Here is an 18,918-nt window from a genome sequence, read left to right on the forward strand (position 1 = left end):
AAAATGGAACTGGGGGAAAAAGAAATGGCGATAGAGTGAGGGTGAGCAAATCTGCATGCACTTGACCTTTTAGCACTGATTGAACTATCTCGTTTCTAACTCCCATTTGGAATTCCACGGAGATGGTCATTATTCCACAGTCTGCAGCAGGGAAGCAGAGGTCATGAGGTATTTTTCACAGTGAAAGGTGATTGACAGCTATCTATGGCCCCTATACCTCCTCCTGGACATCTGCTTATGCAATTTCATTTTGGACTTTCCATGGTTTGCGTGGCTCATGCAATAAATGATTTACATTTTCATCACAGTGCTGTACTTCAAAATCCAGAGTAGTTGCGGTCTATTTCAGAGAGACAGCCATGCGATACTGGTTGTACTGGTCTTACCTCATGCATACTGTCATGTTGGCGTCTCAGCGCTGGCACACAGAGGATCATTTCCGGCTGGTGGCGTCCCACCGAGCCATGCCTTCCCTCTGCCCTCTGCCTTCTGCTGAAAACACGGGGGGGGCGAAGCAATCTTATTGCCTTGGGAGGTGTGCTTGAGGAAGAGGGGCTCTGCTTTAGTTTTTGTCACAGCAGGATTTGGGTTGAAAAACAGGTTCCTGGTTCCAAAGCCTCTGAGCTGGCATTCAGGAGTCCCAGGTGCAAGGCATCGAAACCCTCTGTCTTTGCCTGCCAGAGACTGGGGGTGGGATGGGGGATGTAAGTGAGGGTACAGAGAGTGTCCATGGTCCCTTGCTGTCCCACAGGAAATGACAAGGAGCGTGTGCCATCTCAGAGCTGAGCCCACCGCAGACTGACCAAGTGAGGCAGGGAGGAGGTGCTGCACACTCTTAGCAGGGGTTTTTGAGTGGGCTCTTCATTATAAAACCCTAGAAAAAAATTTGTCATGCTCTAACATTTGGACTCACGAAGTGCGTAAGTAGGAGGACAGGTTGCCAGGCTGAACATTTCCAGTCTGTAATGACTTTATTTCTGGCCTGTCAGTCCAACCAAATCCCCGGGAAACTATAATACATTTGCGGGTTTTGAAGCAGAATGTTTCGGGGCTGCATCTAATGCTAAACAAATGTTGTAAAATGCTGTTATTGTGTTAGTGTATCAGAAAATTAAGCTTAAGAGAAAAGTAAGCCCAATTTATTTGGTGACCATAGAAGGTTCACTGCAATTACGAACAGCATAAATCAAGAAAATAGGTTAAAAAAAAAAAAAAAGAAAGAAAGAAAGAAATGAAGTCACTCATACCCATGAATTTAACTTTGATTTGAGTAAATTCAAATTTGTAGAGAATTTTTAAGTATTGAAAATATTATTCCAGTTTGTTACAAGCAATGCCTCATCTTGTTTCAGTTCAGTATAATTTCTTTTAAAATAATGATACGTGGCTAAATTTGGCTTATGTCTGTTCAAAGTTGTGTTTGAGTTTGTGTAGCATCATATTGCACTGAAGCATGCTTAAGCATGACAGTTTATACAGGGAATTAATTTTGTTATACTAGTTTGAGTTATTGTGAGGAAACTTGCAAATCAAAATGTAAATTTGTTTTCAATTTTCAACAGCTCAGTTATAGGAGGTAAATTAGACTTTTCTGTAAGAAAAGAGAGTTGAGCTGGGAAAATGCTCAAGAAGTTATGTGTGAACAAATTAAAAGCAAAGAGCCTGCAGCAGTGGAGTCTGATGTTTCGGTCCAGATCAGTCATAAACTTGCACCAAATTTTAAAACCATGCCTGGCTGTGGTTTTTCAGTCTACTCTAATAGTGTAGAGGTTTTGGCTGAGGAAGTTGACCACAGTGCAATCTTGAAATCATTGCTCCGCTGGGACATTTAACTACAGTTTTAGTGGTTTTCTCTTCAGGCTCGTTCTCATCAAGGCCATCTTCGCAGGCATTTGGTACATTGTCATTTTAGACTACAGAAATGGCAAGTTTTATCCTCTGGGTTTAAGATTTAGGGTAGGGCTGTGTTTTCTTTTGGTGACCCCTTCCTGTCATTTGCAACTCTGACCGTTCATTTTCACACAACCTCAAGGGCTTTGAACTGATCTCTTACAGTTCTTCAGTTCCACTGACCTTAGTGGAAACACTGCACACCCAGCCATGTGTGTGGAGCATCAAAAGTCTAATTTGTAAAGTTTATTTTACCATTCTGTTGCTGCCAGGCAGTGAAAATGTTATTGACTCGCCAGGTAACATTACAGCAAAAGAATTTCTTAATGAAGTTATAAAAGAGCATGTTGGCTCTGTCAGCCATTTGACCCAACAAAAGCAAAACACTTCAGTGATAGAATAGAATATGAAGAGCGTGTTTCACCACAGACAAAGAGATGGATTAATGGCAGTATATGAAGTAAGAAGCCTTACTGACTTCAACTTTAAGGAATAAATGGAAAAATCCGCTGAACCACTGCCATCCAAATCTCCTCTCTCTTCTCTTCCTCTCCTTCTCCTCCTCTTCTCTCCTCTCCTTTCCTCAGCATGTGTACTGCAGCGGAGTGCCTTGTTGTCTGTGCAGTGTTAAATATTAATTGGGAATCAGTGGAGGACTTGTCTCCTAAATGATAGAACAGAAGGGCCCAGGCTTGCCTCAGGCAGCCTGCAGGCGCCTTTCTTCTTCCATTTACCTGCAGGCCTGTGCACCAGCACTTCCTCCGGTCTGACAGGCCTGCCCAGGCGCCTCCAGCCTTCCCTCATCTCTCCCTCTCTCCCCCACTCGCCCTTCTTTTCCCTTCCTCTCTGCTTTGGTTCCTTTTCTTATCGCTGTATGCACTTACAATCTCTACCTCTGGGGTCTTTTACTCTAAACCTGTGTGTGTTTGTGCTGTTACTCTGTCCATTTGAGTTTGTGCATGACTGTGAATGCTACTGGCTCTCAGCTCTACTTCTATGTAAGAAAATATTGTCACAGCAGCATATTCTCTTAAAGACAGAACAGGCTAGGGGGAGCTTGTTGTTTCTTTCTGGGCTCACTAAGTGGTTTAATCTATGTTTCATATCTGTGATATTTCCCCATAACGCAGTTTATCTTTATTTTTCCCATGAGCCTGGTGTTGTTCGGTGCATCAAGACAAAACAATTCTGGCGCCAGCTGGTTCTTGGTACAATGGTTAGCTCTAACTTGGATGACCTTTTGGGATGGAGTCAACTCAGCTGCAGAGATTTTATTTTTTATTTATTTTTTTGTTATTTGTTTGTTTATTTTGGGATGGAAATCAAACCACTCTGTGCTGTTTTTGCATTTCCAACATGTCTGCTTATGAAAGAGCTTATGAAAGAGCGCAGCTAGTTACAAGCACCATTAAAGGTGTATTGATGAAGTGTTGGGGCTGAATGTATAATGGAAAAACCTAGAGAAAGAAGAGAGGGCAGTGATATAAATGGAGAAGAGTAGGGGGTGGGCTTGACTTTAATGCCACAGGAATGAGTTCACAGGCTCATGAGCAGAGCCCTAATCGCACATGACAATATTGGCTGGTGTGCCAGTCGCAATGCATAACCACCCCACTGCTTGTGCTGACTCGAGGTATTTGCTGATAAAGCTCTGCTTTCTAGACCATGCTGTATGCACAATGAGGGTGGCCCAGGCAGGCCCGAGGGCTGGCTCATCACAGACTGCCCACAAACCAGGGCCTGGGTCCCCTCATCTATACAAAGCTTTGCACTGGCTCTGTCCTCTAGCTAGACTTGATTATTAAACAGAGAGCAGTTTTGTGATGAATATGGTTATTTTTTCCATTTATGTTTCCATTATGTTGCCGATCCAGGCCCATAAATTATTGCAAATGGTAAGAGCCTAGCCAAACTCTGAAATGGGGTCGAGGCTGTGAGGGGGCTCTGTTCACAGTGTGAGATTTTCAGTGTTGATATTTTTCTATTGAAATGCCCTTTTTCATGGGGAGGGGGTTCGGCTGCCATGGGAACAAACATGAAGCTGCTTCTTTTTGTTTGGCCGTTATGTTTATGGAGTATAGTGTATAGTGTGTAGTGTGAGCTAAACGTGTCCCAATTTCTTTGTTTGTTTGGAGCACGTCCGTCCCACAGAAGGTCTGACATGGTGACTGCTGTCCTGCGTTCCTATGTGGCTCAAAGGAAACTGTCCACTTGTGTTGCTTTCGCTGGACGCTCAGCTGGATCGACACGAACACGAGAACTTGTTAACTGAAAGGGTGGGTCAAGGTTTAGTTCTCTGGAATAGAGTCATAGCACGCATAACAGAGAAATAAAGACAAGATGCCAGCATAAATGTCTTTTTTTGTCTTTTCATTAGCCATGTACACAAAGGTTAGTGCTGATGATAATGTTTTTGATCCCCAGAGAGGCAGCAGGTCTGCTCTGGTGGTGCCAGTGGTGTTAATGGGGCAGGAATGCAGGACGAATGCTTTCCCACGCTGTTAGTTTTCTTCTACCGGGCGTGTTTGAGACAAGGCTCTGGGCCGGCTCGCCTCTGCTAATGCAGCCAGAGTGCAGACAAATGGAAAGTGACACTTGTGTGTGTAGAATGGTATTTGTGGTGACGCTTTGACTACAGATAATAAAGTGTTCGCCCTGAGGTAATTTCGCCCGGCAAGCACCCCAGATGAAACTCACTTACTCAGAGAGGGAGATGGAAGAGACAGAGAGGCGGATGAGGAGACAGAGAAGGGAGCAAAGAGCAAACAAAGACCACAAAGACATAAAGAGAGAAGGGAAGGAGGACGAAACAGAGAGAAAGCAGCAAAAAGATCAAGAAATGCGTAGGGAGAATTTCAACTATTTGTAATTTGGGTGGTTTATAGGTCAGAGGGTGCAACCATCGTTTCGGAGATATGTGAATTTTAGAGGTCAGGGAACTCAGCTTGGGATCTGTCTGACCTGCTGACTCTTCTTGAATTTAGGTGGATATCATTTTTATTCACATAGATGCGTGTTTGTGCGTGTATGTGTCCGTGTGTGTGTGTGTGTGTGTGTGTGTCTGCAAGGCTGTGTGTACAGAGGAGTCCTTGAGGATCAATCAATCCTCAGTAATTTCCCCTACAGCCCATAAAAGCCAGGTCTGTCTGGAAGGAGCATGAGGTTGCCACATCAAACCAGCTAATTAATTTTCATGGCTGATTCAGTAACATCTAGCTTTAGAGATAAATTCTAACGAGAAAATGTAAACATGACAGTTCTCCGGTGTTGTAATATTTCACTTTTCTTGTGGGGGAAACCTTTTATTAATTAGCACGTAATCAGCGGTTTTGATTGGACACATTGTCCACTGGCACCCCATACACATATGTGGGACTGTAAAAGAATTACACTATTAATGGTCAAATATTTTGCCCTGAAAGTGAAAACTGCTCTTGTTTGTCTTCAGCTCCCTCCCACTGTCATCCATACCTGTTGTGGACGTTAACCACACTCATGCACTGCCTCACTGCAGGCTTGCTAAATGATCTCATGCTGCAGCCTGTGACAGGAGGAAGCCAAAATTACTCTCCTAGTTTGGTATTTTTTCTGTCTCCTAAATCTTAGATGTGATCAGCTTTAATGAAATGAAAGATTAGATTTGGGAGTTTTGTCTATATTTTCTTTTCCCCCTCCTTCTTCTTCTTATGATTTAATTCATTTTTGACTTTGTGCCATGTCTATTCTTGTGAGGATCAGTGTGCAGATTGCTTTAACATTCTCATTATCCTCTTTGTTATTTGCGAAACATGTTGGCAGGTTAGAAGCCCACTGTGTTGTTGTGGTATGACCCTCCCTGTTGAATAATGTTGTCCAACTACTTCTTTTATTTACTTAGTGATTTAATCAATTAAACACATATTTTTTTCCCCTATTTAGTGCTGATATTTGATTGAAAAGTAACTGTATGTGGCTATAGAATATGAACCTGTATAATGGTCAAATAGAAACATTTTTTATTGAACTAAGGTACATTCCAAATCATATAAGTCAACCAATTAATAATACACTTTAAGAATTTACTGAGGCAGAGAGGACTAAAGTGAAGTGCACATTTTCTTTTCAGCTGCCTACCAATGATGTTTGATGATTATGATGACACAAGCAGCTTTGAATTCAGACAGCTCTATCCTCTGAGAAATCATGGCAGTTTGATTTTTATCTTTGCAATTATAGATAGCAAAGGCCTGACAAATAATTTCCTTGATTTTTTTTTTTTCTCTGCCATGTGTTGTTGCACAGAAAATCAGCCTTGAGACGAACAGAAGGAGTTGAGTGTTCCTAAAAATGGCTTTTCTGATATCAAGCAAGCAGCAGGGTTCCCTTTTCCCTTCACGTGCTCTTGAATTGATTAGCACTCTGGCTGAGGGCATATTCAACATGTCTGCCCCCTGCGAGGCTGCTCTTCCCTGTTGATCACTGGCTCATGCATGCGCTTCCTCTGCTCTCTCTCGTCAGGAAGCTCCTGTGGGGCACTGAGGCTTTGATTGACTGGCGGCCGAGTCCACAGGACGCCTCTATTATTATCATCTCTACCTCGGCAGAGGGGCGGAAGGCTATGTCCAGGGGGTCTGGCCCACAGCCCCTGCTTTGTGAGCCCAATAGTCAATTAGAGGCAGCACACTGCCGGAGACGAGTGGGATGCAGGGTTAATTGCAGAGGACCAAACAGCTGGCTCTATCAGGGCCCATTGTGTTTGCAGCAGTTGTCACGGCAATTGAGGCCTGGCTGTAATCGCTGACTAATCAGCCCTGTGCCAGATGACACCTCCATTAGCACAAGGCAGGTATTGTTCAGGACGCAAAGCTGGTTCTGGCTTCCCCACCCGCCTGCCTGTCCTTTTACAGAAAGCTGATGGAGGTGGAGAGAGTATGTCATAGACCCTGATCCTATCTGCTCAGAGCTGACCAATAGCAATAGGTCAAGGGTTCCTCCATGAAACAGTGCTTTTGAATCAAGGCCACAACACACTTCACAGGCCAGACGTTTTCCAAGCTGAAGGATTCAGATTTAAAGGATTTAAAGACCGCTTTATCTTTTAATTATTAATTTGATTAACTTCATGAAAATGAGGTTAAGGGCAAAGTGTCCATTAGTGAAATGTGCAATGAGTCTGTGGAAAAATGGGTTGTCCTGCTGGCCCAGAGGTTTCATAATTGAAGAATCACACATTTTTTAATCCTGTAGGGTACTTTGTTGCATCTTATTCCAAATAAAAATAGTTGCATGTTGAGTGCAGCAGCTATTATCCCTCATATCGCACACATTTAACAAGGACTGTCGCTCTCAGAGGAAATGGCTCTCAGAAATTGCGGTTGAAGTTGGTCTGGAGCCGGCCTCTTGTTGTCTTTCATCTTTATGGTAATCTCAAAGCCTTGGGTTTGCCCTAACCTCATCACAGACTGCGCTCTTTGTCTGACTAAAGTCTTTGTATATCATGCACTCATTGTTCTGTGAAACTTAATTGCAGTTCAACCTTCTCTCCCTTCATCTAAACAAGCAGTCTTTTCCCTCTGCTCACCAATGAACATGGTCAGAGGGGATCAAAGCATGCAGTAAGTTAGGATATGGGCTTGTAGGAGTGAGTGAGAAAACACTGAGGGCTTTTTGATGTACTGGAGAATTTTCTCACTAATAAGAAGAAACTTCTCCAACCTGCTCATAATTTCACAACACTTGGACCACTAATAAATGGGCATTTCAGACAGTTCTCACCGACTTGTTCCTCTGCTTATTCATTTAAACCTCTAATTAAAATGCAAGGCATTCTCGTGGTCTTCTGGATTTGCTGCTAAACGCTCACACAGCCTCTGACTCCCTATCTTCTCTGTATTTTCCTCCACTGCCCCCCCCCCCCCCCCCCCCCCCCCCCCCCCCCCCCACCACCACCACCCCTCCTCACCTAACTTGCCGCTCTCATACACTCCGTGTCTGCCTTTGCTTCTTGTGATCAACACAATCTGACCTCTCACTTGGAAGAAGTGCACAGAATTTAATGGATTTTTTACAGTCTAATCTAACCAGTTCCCTCTTTATTGCTGTTTTGTACCCAGTGGACCTCATCTTTACCAGACCCCCCCTCCTCCTCCTCCACTACCTCCACCCTCACACCAAGAAAATTAGTTCATCAGAATTCAAAATGTACTGCTTGCTAATTAAAGGAGTGCTAATTGAGTGTTCAGAATTGGGTACCCCCTTCACCAAATACACACAGCTGTACACACACAAGCACACACGCAATCACAGTGACAGAACTGGGTACACCAAGGACGATGCGCTTGGGGAGTTTCATGCCAATCAAAAATGGAGAGAAAGGAGAGTGCCCAGCCTCCAAGTGAAATGGGATTTCTAGATCATATCATGGCCTACTGCAGCTCAGCCCGTCCCGGTGCTGCCATGTTATCCTATCCCAGCTTTGCTATCGCTGTCTGACCGCTGGAGAGTGTAACACTGCACAGATAGCCTCTCTCACTGCGTGTATCGTGCTAATGAGGGATGGCATTTAGAGATGTGCTGCTCTGACACATGGGCATTGTGTGCCAGGCACTGGGTGATTAAGGACGAAGGTCAGCCCATTAATTGCCTCCCTGCCATCTCCGCTCCCTGGCGCGTGATCTCTCAGAACTAATGCATGTGTTTTCCTGAGCTTTTATCTCATCTCCAATGCAGTTCAATCATATTCTCTGTTTGTTTACATTCCTTTCATGTGAATTTTTTTTTTCTTGCTTACTGCAAAACTGGTGCTAGACTAGGTTCTCCTGTTCATTTACTATAAGCTGTTTCATGTGCTTGTGAGTGCAGATAGCCTCCTGCTCTCAGGAAGGGAAAAAGCATATTCTTCAATCCCCAGGGGAAATAATTAATCCTTACAAGGCTGTCGCATGTCGAAATGAAGCGAGTGTGAAGCATTTAGCCCAGGAGGCATTGCAGGCTGTCGCCCGCACAGGCACCTGTTGTTGTCCCTGCCCTACATTTCATGTGAGAGCACTGAGCAGAGGATAACAACATGCTCCACTGATGGCAAATGAGACACACAACTGCAGATGCAGGTTTGTGTATGTGTGTGAGTGTGTGTGTGTGCGCGAGTATATGTATATATTTGCGCCTTTAATCTGTTTTCATGCATTGTGTTTGCATGCATGATCTACGCTGGAGAGTGTGCACAGGTGCAGGAAACCCCCTACCTTATGAGGAGGAGAGGGCTCACACAAAGGGGCCAGTGGTTGCTGCCTGAGAGGGTGTTTATCAGCCAGCACCATCTGTATGCTGCTGCTCATAGCTATGATCTACTGCAGCCTAAACCAATAAGTCACAGAGCGTCAGCCTAAAAAGAGAGTCTCTCCTTTAACCTCCATGTCCTCCCTTATAGACTTACTGTTCCGGAGGAGAGAGATGTGGAGGCCCTGCACATCAAACACACTGTGTGTGTATAAGAGAGTGAAATTACGCCCCGGTTTGTGGCCATACTTACTGTAATCAACTTTGCTATAAAATTTATACCATGGAACTTTTTAAAGAAGAAGCTGGAATCAGAAGCATCCAGATGCTCATTTGCCTCCTCCTCCTCCTCTTCTTCCTTTATGCCTGTGGGTTCTAATAACCGGAAGCCTTTGTGGAGCTGAGATGGGTTTTGTAGGCCTGAAAGGCCTCTAATCCCTGTGGCCTGTGAAGTGTGAAACCCTTTGATGCCAGGTTGGTGTGCCAAAGGCTCTGCCTATTGACATACAAGGGCCAAGCTGGGAAAAGACGAAGGGAGACGGCTCCCTTCTCTCTCTCAGAATAAATGCAGGCTCAGGCATGGAAAATATGGACTCAGTCAGTGAGAGGGAATAGAATTAGCCACCCTTTAATGAATTTCCTGGCTGTTTTTATAGTTTTCTTTCCTCATGTGGCAGTAATTAGGTGGAATGATGGGCATATTCCAGCTGGGGGCTTGCAGGGGCGGCAGGGCACAGGCCCTTGATATGCCTGAAAGCCACGTATCTCTCCTCATTTAGACCATGTGATGATCAAAGATGCTTTTTTATTTTTTTTGCCCTCATGTAAAGAAGATCAGAAAAAATGCTGCCATTCCATTTGCATGTGGACCAGCAATGTGCTTTGAAATGAGCATGTTTTTCTCTTCTGAGCAAATGAAATAAGTCTTCTGTCAGTTTTCCACTGCAAGTCAGAACATCAAAGCGGATGGCACTGCTGTCACCAGGGCAGCAGAGCTTCGCCTCAGTAAGGTTGGTTAGATCTCAGATTGGCTGGCCTGGCACACTCAGCCAGGCCCATTAGGATGCCACCAGGTTCCTCCCCATTCACATTATTAACTTTAAAGCAAGCTAATAATGTCATGTTATTATTCTCCCTTTTACCCTAATTTTTACTAATTAAATTCTAATTCGATGTCTGGTGTTAAGTCATTTTTAACACATGTTGTCTGGTGAATGAGCCCAACTGAATGAAATAGGTTTTGCACTAAATTTGGTTTGGGAACTTTGTAGTCTCTTGCTCTGCAGCTAAATTCCCAATTTATTTCTTTTATGATATGGATCTTGTAGATTTAATCATTTTCACAGTGGGAGACCCATAGGGTTGTTAAAATGAACTCCCCATGCTGTCTGTAATGGGAGCAAAGGAATGAGAATTGTGACTACTTGGCTGTGGAGTCTCTTTAAAATGATTTTGCAATAGGAAAGGAAATGGAGTGAGTCCTAGTCACAGGCTGCACCCTGCAGACTCCTTGGGTTGCCAGGACATTTGCTGATGGCGCAGTTATGGCAGCTGATTTTTGTGCGTTTTGTTAGCTTTTGCATAAAAATGTCATTTTTGAAGGGGTTGCAAGTCATTTGTGGCTGCTGATATATTGCTTGTAAATTGAGTTCTTTTCCCAACCCCCCACCCTTTTTGTTGCACTGAGCTAAGTAGCCATGAAATTGCCTGAATAATGTTGTTTAAATCCAATCTCACCGTGGCCCCTCACCTCTATGCCCAGCCCCCAAACAATGACACGTGGTGGGGTTTTTAGAAATTGCCATTTTCCTGTTTGCCACCTCAATTCACAATGGCCAAGCATTGGCTCATTGAGCAAGGGCTATTGCTAGTCTCACTCGCCACGTTCTCCGTTGAATTGAATTTTGGAATCAAAGTGGTTTCATACAGCAAACAGTGAAGCAGGGCATTGACACATACATTAATAAATTAAAAAGTCTTTGTCATGGGAGCATTTCGCAATGTAAATTGTTTATCTAAAAGGAAAATAATACCTGTCCACAAAAGGTATTGTTCTTCTGCTCCTGCTTGTTATAATCTTTCATAGAAATAGTGCTTTCCATCAGTACGTCTTATATTTATATTTTATTGTTATTTTATCTTTTATCTGCGTGTTTGCCTTCATTCGTCTTTGTAAACCCTCTCACTCCATCTCCAAACCGGTTTTTCAGTTTGATCAAGATTTCAGATAGCAGCACCCTAATGTTTTTGACTTGGCTTGCTCTGATATAGTTCACCTTCACCGGGTTAGTAATTCCCAGTAGATGTTTAATTGTATTTCTGAGGATCTCTCCACGCGCTCCTGGATTGTATAAATGTGAAAATTCTGTGGCCAAGGGTAAGACCCAGTAACTGATACCACTTATGAATCTCAAAATGTGCCACCGCAATTAAACAAGCTTTTATCCCTTCCCCTCCATCCCTCCTCGCCTGGTATCCAAGGCTAACCCAATTCAATGCTAAAGAGAGTCCGAATTAATTTCACAACGAACTGATTTAACAGCGCCTAAGGTACCAGGCTTTGACAGAATGAGTTTTTAAAAAGATCCATTTGTCTAGGGATGAACTTCCACAGGAGGGTGTGAAAATGAGATGGAAAGAAAGCTCAAAAGGAGGAGGAGAGTGATGGGACATAAAGGAACGTCAGTTCTGATTTACATTTCGCAAACTTTGTTTGGGTTGTTCTGCAGCGTTTCTGTTGTTTGTGTCTCACCTGCTCTTGTAGAAACAAAATGGCATTTTTCAGTATGCTGTAGATATAGTTGCCAGGTTTTGCTGCCGCAGCAAAGTAGTGGTTGCTGAAATTGATTGATTGATCTGATTTTGTGCCTGCCATTGCTGTCGGCTCTTTTGATATTTCTTGTAATTACACCCATGGTCTACTGTTTTGTTCCTCTGCACATACAACCATGTGTGTGTTTGTGTTTTTATCTCAATCATTCTCTTCACTCATACGTTTCCTCTGTTTGTCTTGTAGGTGAGCTTTTGGTGCCCACACATTCCCCACGCTACCCAACTGCAGCAGAACTTGACGCCTACGCTCAGAAGACAGCCAACAGCCCTCTGTCCATCAAGATCTTCCCCACCAACATCAGGGTACCCCAGCACAAGCACCTTAACCGGACTGTGAATGGATATGACACCACAGGGCAGCGCTACAGTCCTTACCCACATCTCCATACCGGGGGCTACCAGGGCCTGCTTGCCATTGTCAAGGCCTCTGCCTCATCGTCATCATCATCAACATCCACCTTTATCCCTTCAAAAGGTGTCCTCAAGAACTCTGAAGGCAGACGGACTAAGCTCTCTCCAGCCCACATAGCTGTTGCCCCATACCCGCCCCCTAATAGTAGCACTTTAGCCAGTGGCCATGGCCAAATGGTATACCACACTGGGCCCTCAAAGCCTCCAGAAGGTCCCGGACTTTCAGTTCCCCCAAATGTCACTGTAGCTGGCTCAGTGATTCCTGTAGCAGGGGGCCGAGGCCTGGCCCTGCCTGCACAGTCCAACCTCCCCTCCATCCAGAGCATCATCTACCAGATTAACCAGCATTGCCAGGCCCAGGCTCTGCAGCAGGTGTGTCAAGGGGCTGCCACTGCACCATCAAATTCTAGCCCCTCCAAGCAGGGAACAACTGTCATGGGGGTCACTTCCAGCTCCTCAGGTGGAGGCTACGTGGTAGGAATGGCTCCCCAGGCTAACATGGTGTACACAGGGCCAGGGCTTCCGGCTCAAAATGCAGAGGCAATGAAGACTGGTGTGTACACAGACAGTATGGACTATATTCTTTGGCAAAAGCAGCAACAACAGCAACAACAGCAGCAGCAACAGGCTGTGCTTCGTATGTACAGTGGAGGTAGTGGAGGAGGGGGCGCCATCAGCAAGTCCCCCGAAACTTGCGGTCCAGGGGTAGGAATTATGGCATCCCAAGTATCCTCCTCTTCCTCCAGACCGTACCATCTGACAGCCAGTGCCAGTGGAGGAGGTGGGCTGGACAAAGTCAGCTCTTCTCCGTTGAACTGTGTGGGTATGCATGGAAATTTCTCAGTGGGTCAGTACTTTGCCCCTCCATGGAACAGTGTGCTGGTGACACCTGACAGTGACTGCTATAACACCCAGGAGCTTTTGGGCACCTCCACAGGAGGGCCGGCCACGGGGCACAGAGAGACGGGATACCCCCATCACCATCACCACTACCACCACCACCATCATCACAACCACCCTGCTATAGACAGCGGCGGAGGTTTGTGCTGCAGTCTGCCCAGCAAGAGCTTGTGCAACACATCTGTGCTGAGCAGCAGCTTGCAATCTCTGGAGTACCTGATCAACGACATCCACCCACCCTGCATCAAGGAGCAGATGCTTGGCAAAGGCTACGAGACTGTGTCTGTGCCGCGTCTGTTAGACCACCAGCATGCACACATCCGCCTCCCTGTTTACAGATAGAGGGGACTGAAGAGGAGGAAAAGAATCAAGAGTTGTGAATTTGTGAAGAAAATCAAAAGTTAAATAACTGAGATGTTTTTTTTTTTGTGGGCTACGAGTGGCACTGCTTTAACTAGTGTGGAAACTTAGACAAGGGCAGTCGTGTTGTGTGACCCTAGCTTTGGTCGTTTTCAATGCAGGCAGTGGGAATCCCAGATATGAGCGGTGGTAGTGATTGCCAGAGGGAGAGAAAAGGGATTTCAAGATTCTTCAGATGTTCCATTGTGTGGTTTGCCAATAGGAATTTTGGAATAATTTTCTTCAGTTTTTCTTTTGTGTGTTTTGGTTTTTGTTTTGTTTTTTGTTATTTTCGTTTCATTTCGTTTGTTTATTTGTTTTTGTTGTTGCTGTTTTACCTGCCTGAGCATTTTTGACAAGAATCACAGCGTGACATGAAGTGCATACAACACTTGTGTACCCCTTCCAAATACTAAGGATGAAGCTACTGTGTAGGTTGTCACTGAAATGGTCTTCAAAGGGCCAAAGTTTAGGGCTGCTCTGAAAATCCAAAACTCCAGTGCACACACAAACACACACACAGATACTTATACATGAGAAGAATACGGTTATAGGCAGTTCTTGGGTGTTATCTACAAGGATCATAAGGTTGAAATAAATGGATAGTACAATATTAGTTATTATTGCTGTAAAATTGATCCATAAATTGCACTGCTTGAATCTTGTTAACTTTGAAGTTTGAAATTGGGTAGTTTGGATATGATATATTTAAGAAACTTGAAAAACTTGAACCTATTTTTTGTTGTTTTATATATTTGTAGGTATATTATATGCATTGGCTGCTATGGGGAAAAGTGTCTCAAATGCTTTTTTTTGTCCAGTTTTGTTTTTATGATTTCATAATTCCTCCTCAAGCTGATGTGCAGTTTCTTATGTCCTGGCGTGAGGCATAGTTGCTGCTTTGGTTCTGTAAGAACCTCATCTGAGAGTTTCTTCTTTTTCCTAACCAACACTGGAATCTACAATAAATCTTGAAATACTTACTTAAAAAGAAAATGACGGGAAAAAAAAAAAAATCAAGAAATGAAATGTTACAATGAAGAATGTGATGGGGGGGGGGATTATCTACATAACCTTATGTGTATGTTAATGCGTGTATGTGGCTGAGTGCATGCGTGTGTGTGCATTTTAGTTTGTGTTCCTCAAAATCCTCAGACTTTTTTTGTGCGTCATCACAAAGTTTCTACCACAGAGACCGAAAAACTTATTCACCAGTCCCATAAACATCATGTCTGAATAATGTACAGGAGTTCTTTTGCAAATCTTATTCCCTTTTATTGGAGGCCTGACATACTTGCTGGAGTTATTTGAGACCAAGTTCTCACCCCTGGATAAGTTAAACGATGGTTCTGTAGCCCTTTTCTCCATTAGGTGTTATACTGACAGAGAGGGGCAGACACAAATGGGAAGGGAAAGCTTATTTTAGGGGCATTTCCCCCACCCCTGATCCTGCAAACAAAAACAAAATGAAAACAATCATGCCCTGTCCTCTGGCACCAGATAAAATGAGACGACCCTCGTCCTCTTCAGCCCCTGGTTGGGATGTATTTAGCCTGGACCAGTCTTAACTTGATGATTCAGAGCAGTGAAATATTTATAATGACTGTGAGATTCCCTTGAATGTACTGCACTTAAATTACTGCGATGTTTCATTGCCTTGTGGGACTCAAGTGAAAGAGAAAAATTGGATCAGTGCAGCAGTCCTCTGGTCTTAAATTAGCATTTTCTTTTGTCAGTCAAATTTCAATGGTAAATTGAATTTATTAACTAGAGAGAGAGAGGCAGAGATTCACAGCTTTGTTGTGGGGAAATACTGGCATCAGTCTAGATTTATGAAGTGCAATTATTATGACTGTATTCACATTTTTTCTCTGAGCTTACACCAAAAAATGTAAACTACAGTTGTCAATACATTCCCAATGTACCACATCCCCGATCCCTATTCTTTTTTTTTTCTTTTTTCTCTTTTCTTTTTTTTTTTTTTTTTTTGAGGTGTAAAATAAATTTCTTTAAGAATATATTCAGAGGCCACATCCTGGCTTTGAAGTCTGTCATTTTTTTAACATTCGTTCTCTAAAGGTAAGTGGGGAGTAAACGGGCCTTTGTTTCAGCATCAGAAGCAGAGCGGAGCGTGTTGTGTGAAGTAGATCCTGTCCTGTTACGAGGAAACGTCTGCCGCTGAGACAACCTAGTGTACGTAGGAGATCTTATTTCAATGTTTATACTCTTGGCATCCAAAGAAAAGCGATCAAAAGTATTGTTAGAAATGACCTGTGAATCCCCTAGGAAATAGGAGTGATTGTTTCCTTGATCACTTGCGCTCCATAAATAGTCTCGGTCCTTAAGATAACGCTTGCTTGATGGAAACTCTGAGCCTGAAATTTTTGAGGCACTGTCTTTGAAGGCTGACAGAGATTTCAGCCTCAAGCATACCAAGACCCTTTGGCTTAAATTTGCACAGTAAGCCTCCTTAACATTCCTGTGAAAATTTTTCATGTTGTTTCAACAGCTTAATACCCCAGCCACAGTCTGATTCCAGCATATTTTCTGTCTTGCAGAAATATTTTGACAGATTTACAGATACATCCCGTCCCTAAATCCCCTCCGTTTGGCTTCTGCATCCAAGCATTAAACCCTGTCACATGATGTTGAAGTGAAGAGGAGACACTTGAGGCAGTGGAGATTCTTGTGTCTGGCCTTTCCCACCAGTGGAGGTCTGAAGCACCAGGCTGCCCTGCTAATGGGAATATTGGGTGACGCCTGGCTGTTGGACACAGTCAGCAGAGAGCATTCATTCACTCAAAGGGTTGAAACCAAACCCTCTTCAACTAGCAAGGGAATCCCCATTAGGTACTGAGAGGAATCTGGATATTTTAGGCCGAGTTCAACTGAATGAAGCCTAAAAAAAGAAGACCCAAAATCAAATTCTTTCACATCGCACGTAAAAAGTCAATTTCAAAGCAGCTTTATTGAATATTACGTGTTATTTTGGATAATTTTAGCATCTTTTCTTTGTAGCCACATTTTCTCCCATGTAGGCTCCAAACTGTCTGCACCCCCCACCCCATCCCACCCCCAGTCCTTTGCACACATTAATGAGCTCCTATTGATGGGATCCATCATAGCCCTGCATCTTTGCTCCATTCCACTATTCCTGATTTGGACAATGGACGCTTAACCCATATTAGGATAATAGAATTAAATTTCAAATAGATTTGTGCCTGAGCTGATCCATGCACGCCTTACTCAGCTGCAGAGGCAGAGTGGCATATGGCATGTCATTATCTAAGCCCACCCTCCCCCTGTCCGGGGCCAACAGAGTTCAGCAGTGCTTAAACAAACTGAAGGTTAGGGCTAGCTGGCTGGCGTTGAAGGGGAGGACAGCAGGGTTTGTTGAGGGGGGGGGGGGGTTGCTAAATCACAGCCTCCACAGCGTCTCAGAGGGCCTCAGCACCACACCATGGCGCCTGGGCTCAGAGGCCTGCTTTAAAAGCTGGGCTGTGTTTGATCGGGGGGATTTGTTTTCTGTTGGATTATACATGGTTGCTCCCTGCCTGGCTGAGGGGCCCTGTGCAATGTGACAGATCTCAGCCAAAAAAAAAAAAAACTGGAGAAGAGAAAAAGATACAAGAAGGGATTTTACAGGGGGAGAAGCCACGAAGCATCAGTAATCAGGATAATTGCCACGTTCCTGGAGCTGGTTTCAGCCTCCCCTCTCAGGCTCTGCGGCCTCATATTCAGATTCACACTGAACAAAACACCCTTTTCACAGAAAGACTTACTGTGCCTCAATTTACTAAATTCTACCAAGTAAGAGTTTAATTTGTAATTAAGCTTTTAATGCTTGTAAAGTTATGATGCCCAGGAAATGATAAATTACACCACTCACACTCCATCTGAATGAGGACGTTAAGATTTATCACTTATCTCTGTGGCTACAGACTATTGACTGTTAACACGTTTTCAAGGGCAATGAGATACTCTGAAGGAAGGCCCGAGGGCAACGTGGAGGGGAATTGACTTACGCAGGTTGTAAAAATCCCTCAGTAAATCCCAATAAGTCCACCAAGACCTTAACCCAGTGCAAAGGTCTAGCTGCGTCTTATGCACCCTAAACACTGCGGAGGAAGGAGGAGAACGGACAGACCCTTTCAGGGCCAGCTTCTTCACTCTCCAAACAGTGGACAGGAGGGGAGGGAAGTGTGAGAAAAAATAAAGGCAGCTGCTCGCTCTGTAGAGTCTTGGCGCAGCTTCTCTAACCTACAGATGACAGAGGGGGGTGTGAGGGACTGATGTCCCCTCCTCACTGCTTTGCTCAAACCTCAGTTATGTCCCCTCGTTGCCCTTGGTACCCCGGGGCTTCCATTTCAGTCCTTCCCAGCAGAAGATAAAATCATGTGTCCACTCATCTCTATTTGGCTTCTACCTAGAAAGAAAACACTTCAATCAATAATTCAGATGGTCCTGTGGAGGCTTCTATAGTTAACTCACCAGCCTTATAGCCATTTTGCACAATAACGTGAAAAGATTTTGCTGTGTTTTGCCACACTTAGAGCACATTGCCATTTCTTTAGTGCTGCTGAATAAAATTAGATGGGTCACATGTGAGTATTCCACAATTTTTTTTTCCTCCTTCTAAATGCAACACAAGGTAAAACTCAGCACAGATCGCATACTAAATCAGGATCTTTTTCCTCAGAGCCCGTTTCTAAAAAGGCAGTGCAGCAGGTCGTAATTCCAGGATCTTACAGCGTTTTCTTACTTCAGCGTCACAACTATGTATGATCAGCTGAAAAAGCTTATGGCCTCCAAATATTCATCTAGTTGATGTGTTGGGTATATTGTTGTATCCAATCTAAACACAAAAGTCTGGGGATTTTGCGTGTTTTCTTCCTGTTTCCTTTTACTGTTTGTGTGGCTCTCAGAATGTTCCCCTGGACAAACAGGGCTGTTTTTTTCCCCGGAATGATCTCAAATGCACCAACGCTGCCAAAGTCTGAGGGTGCTGCAACCTTGAGAAAATAATATATATGGAAATGGGAAATCTATAAAGCATCTCTCTTATTGTTCTCCCTGCAGTGTTGTATTTATGTTTAAAAAAATGATTTTGTCTCCTCAGGATGGATACCTTGCTTTTTTTTTTTCCTTCTTTTTTTTTGAAAATGATAACATATGAGTCTTAGATTTCTAAATAAGAAGTCTGAATATATATAAAAAAAAAAAAAAAAA

At 43.8% G+C, this 18,918-nt stretch overlaps 1 protein-coding gene across 1 annotated transcript in view; it reads left to right on the top strand.

The window, feature by feature from the left end:
* fam222aa (family with sequence similarity 222 member Aa) overlaps positions 1–15,640 on the top strand; it is a 45,396-nt gene extending 29,756 nt beyond the window's left edge. The window contains exon 3 of the mRNA XM_029510076.1: positions 12,164–15,640. Within this exon, the coding sequence (XP_029365936.1) occupies positions 12,164–13,632 (1,469 nt within the window). The 3' untranslated portion in view covers positions 13,633–15,640. The remainder of the gene's footprint in view (positions 1–12,163) is intronic.
* Positions 15,641–18,918: the final 3,278 nt, after the last annotated feature.

Source organism: Echeneis naucrates, chromosome 9 (assembly GCF_900963305.1).
Source record: "Echeneis naucrates chromosome 9, fEcheNa1.1, whole genome shotgun sequence".
NCBI lineage: Eukaryota > Metazoa > Chordata > Actinopteri > Carangiformes > Echeneidae > Echeneis > Echeneis naucrates.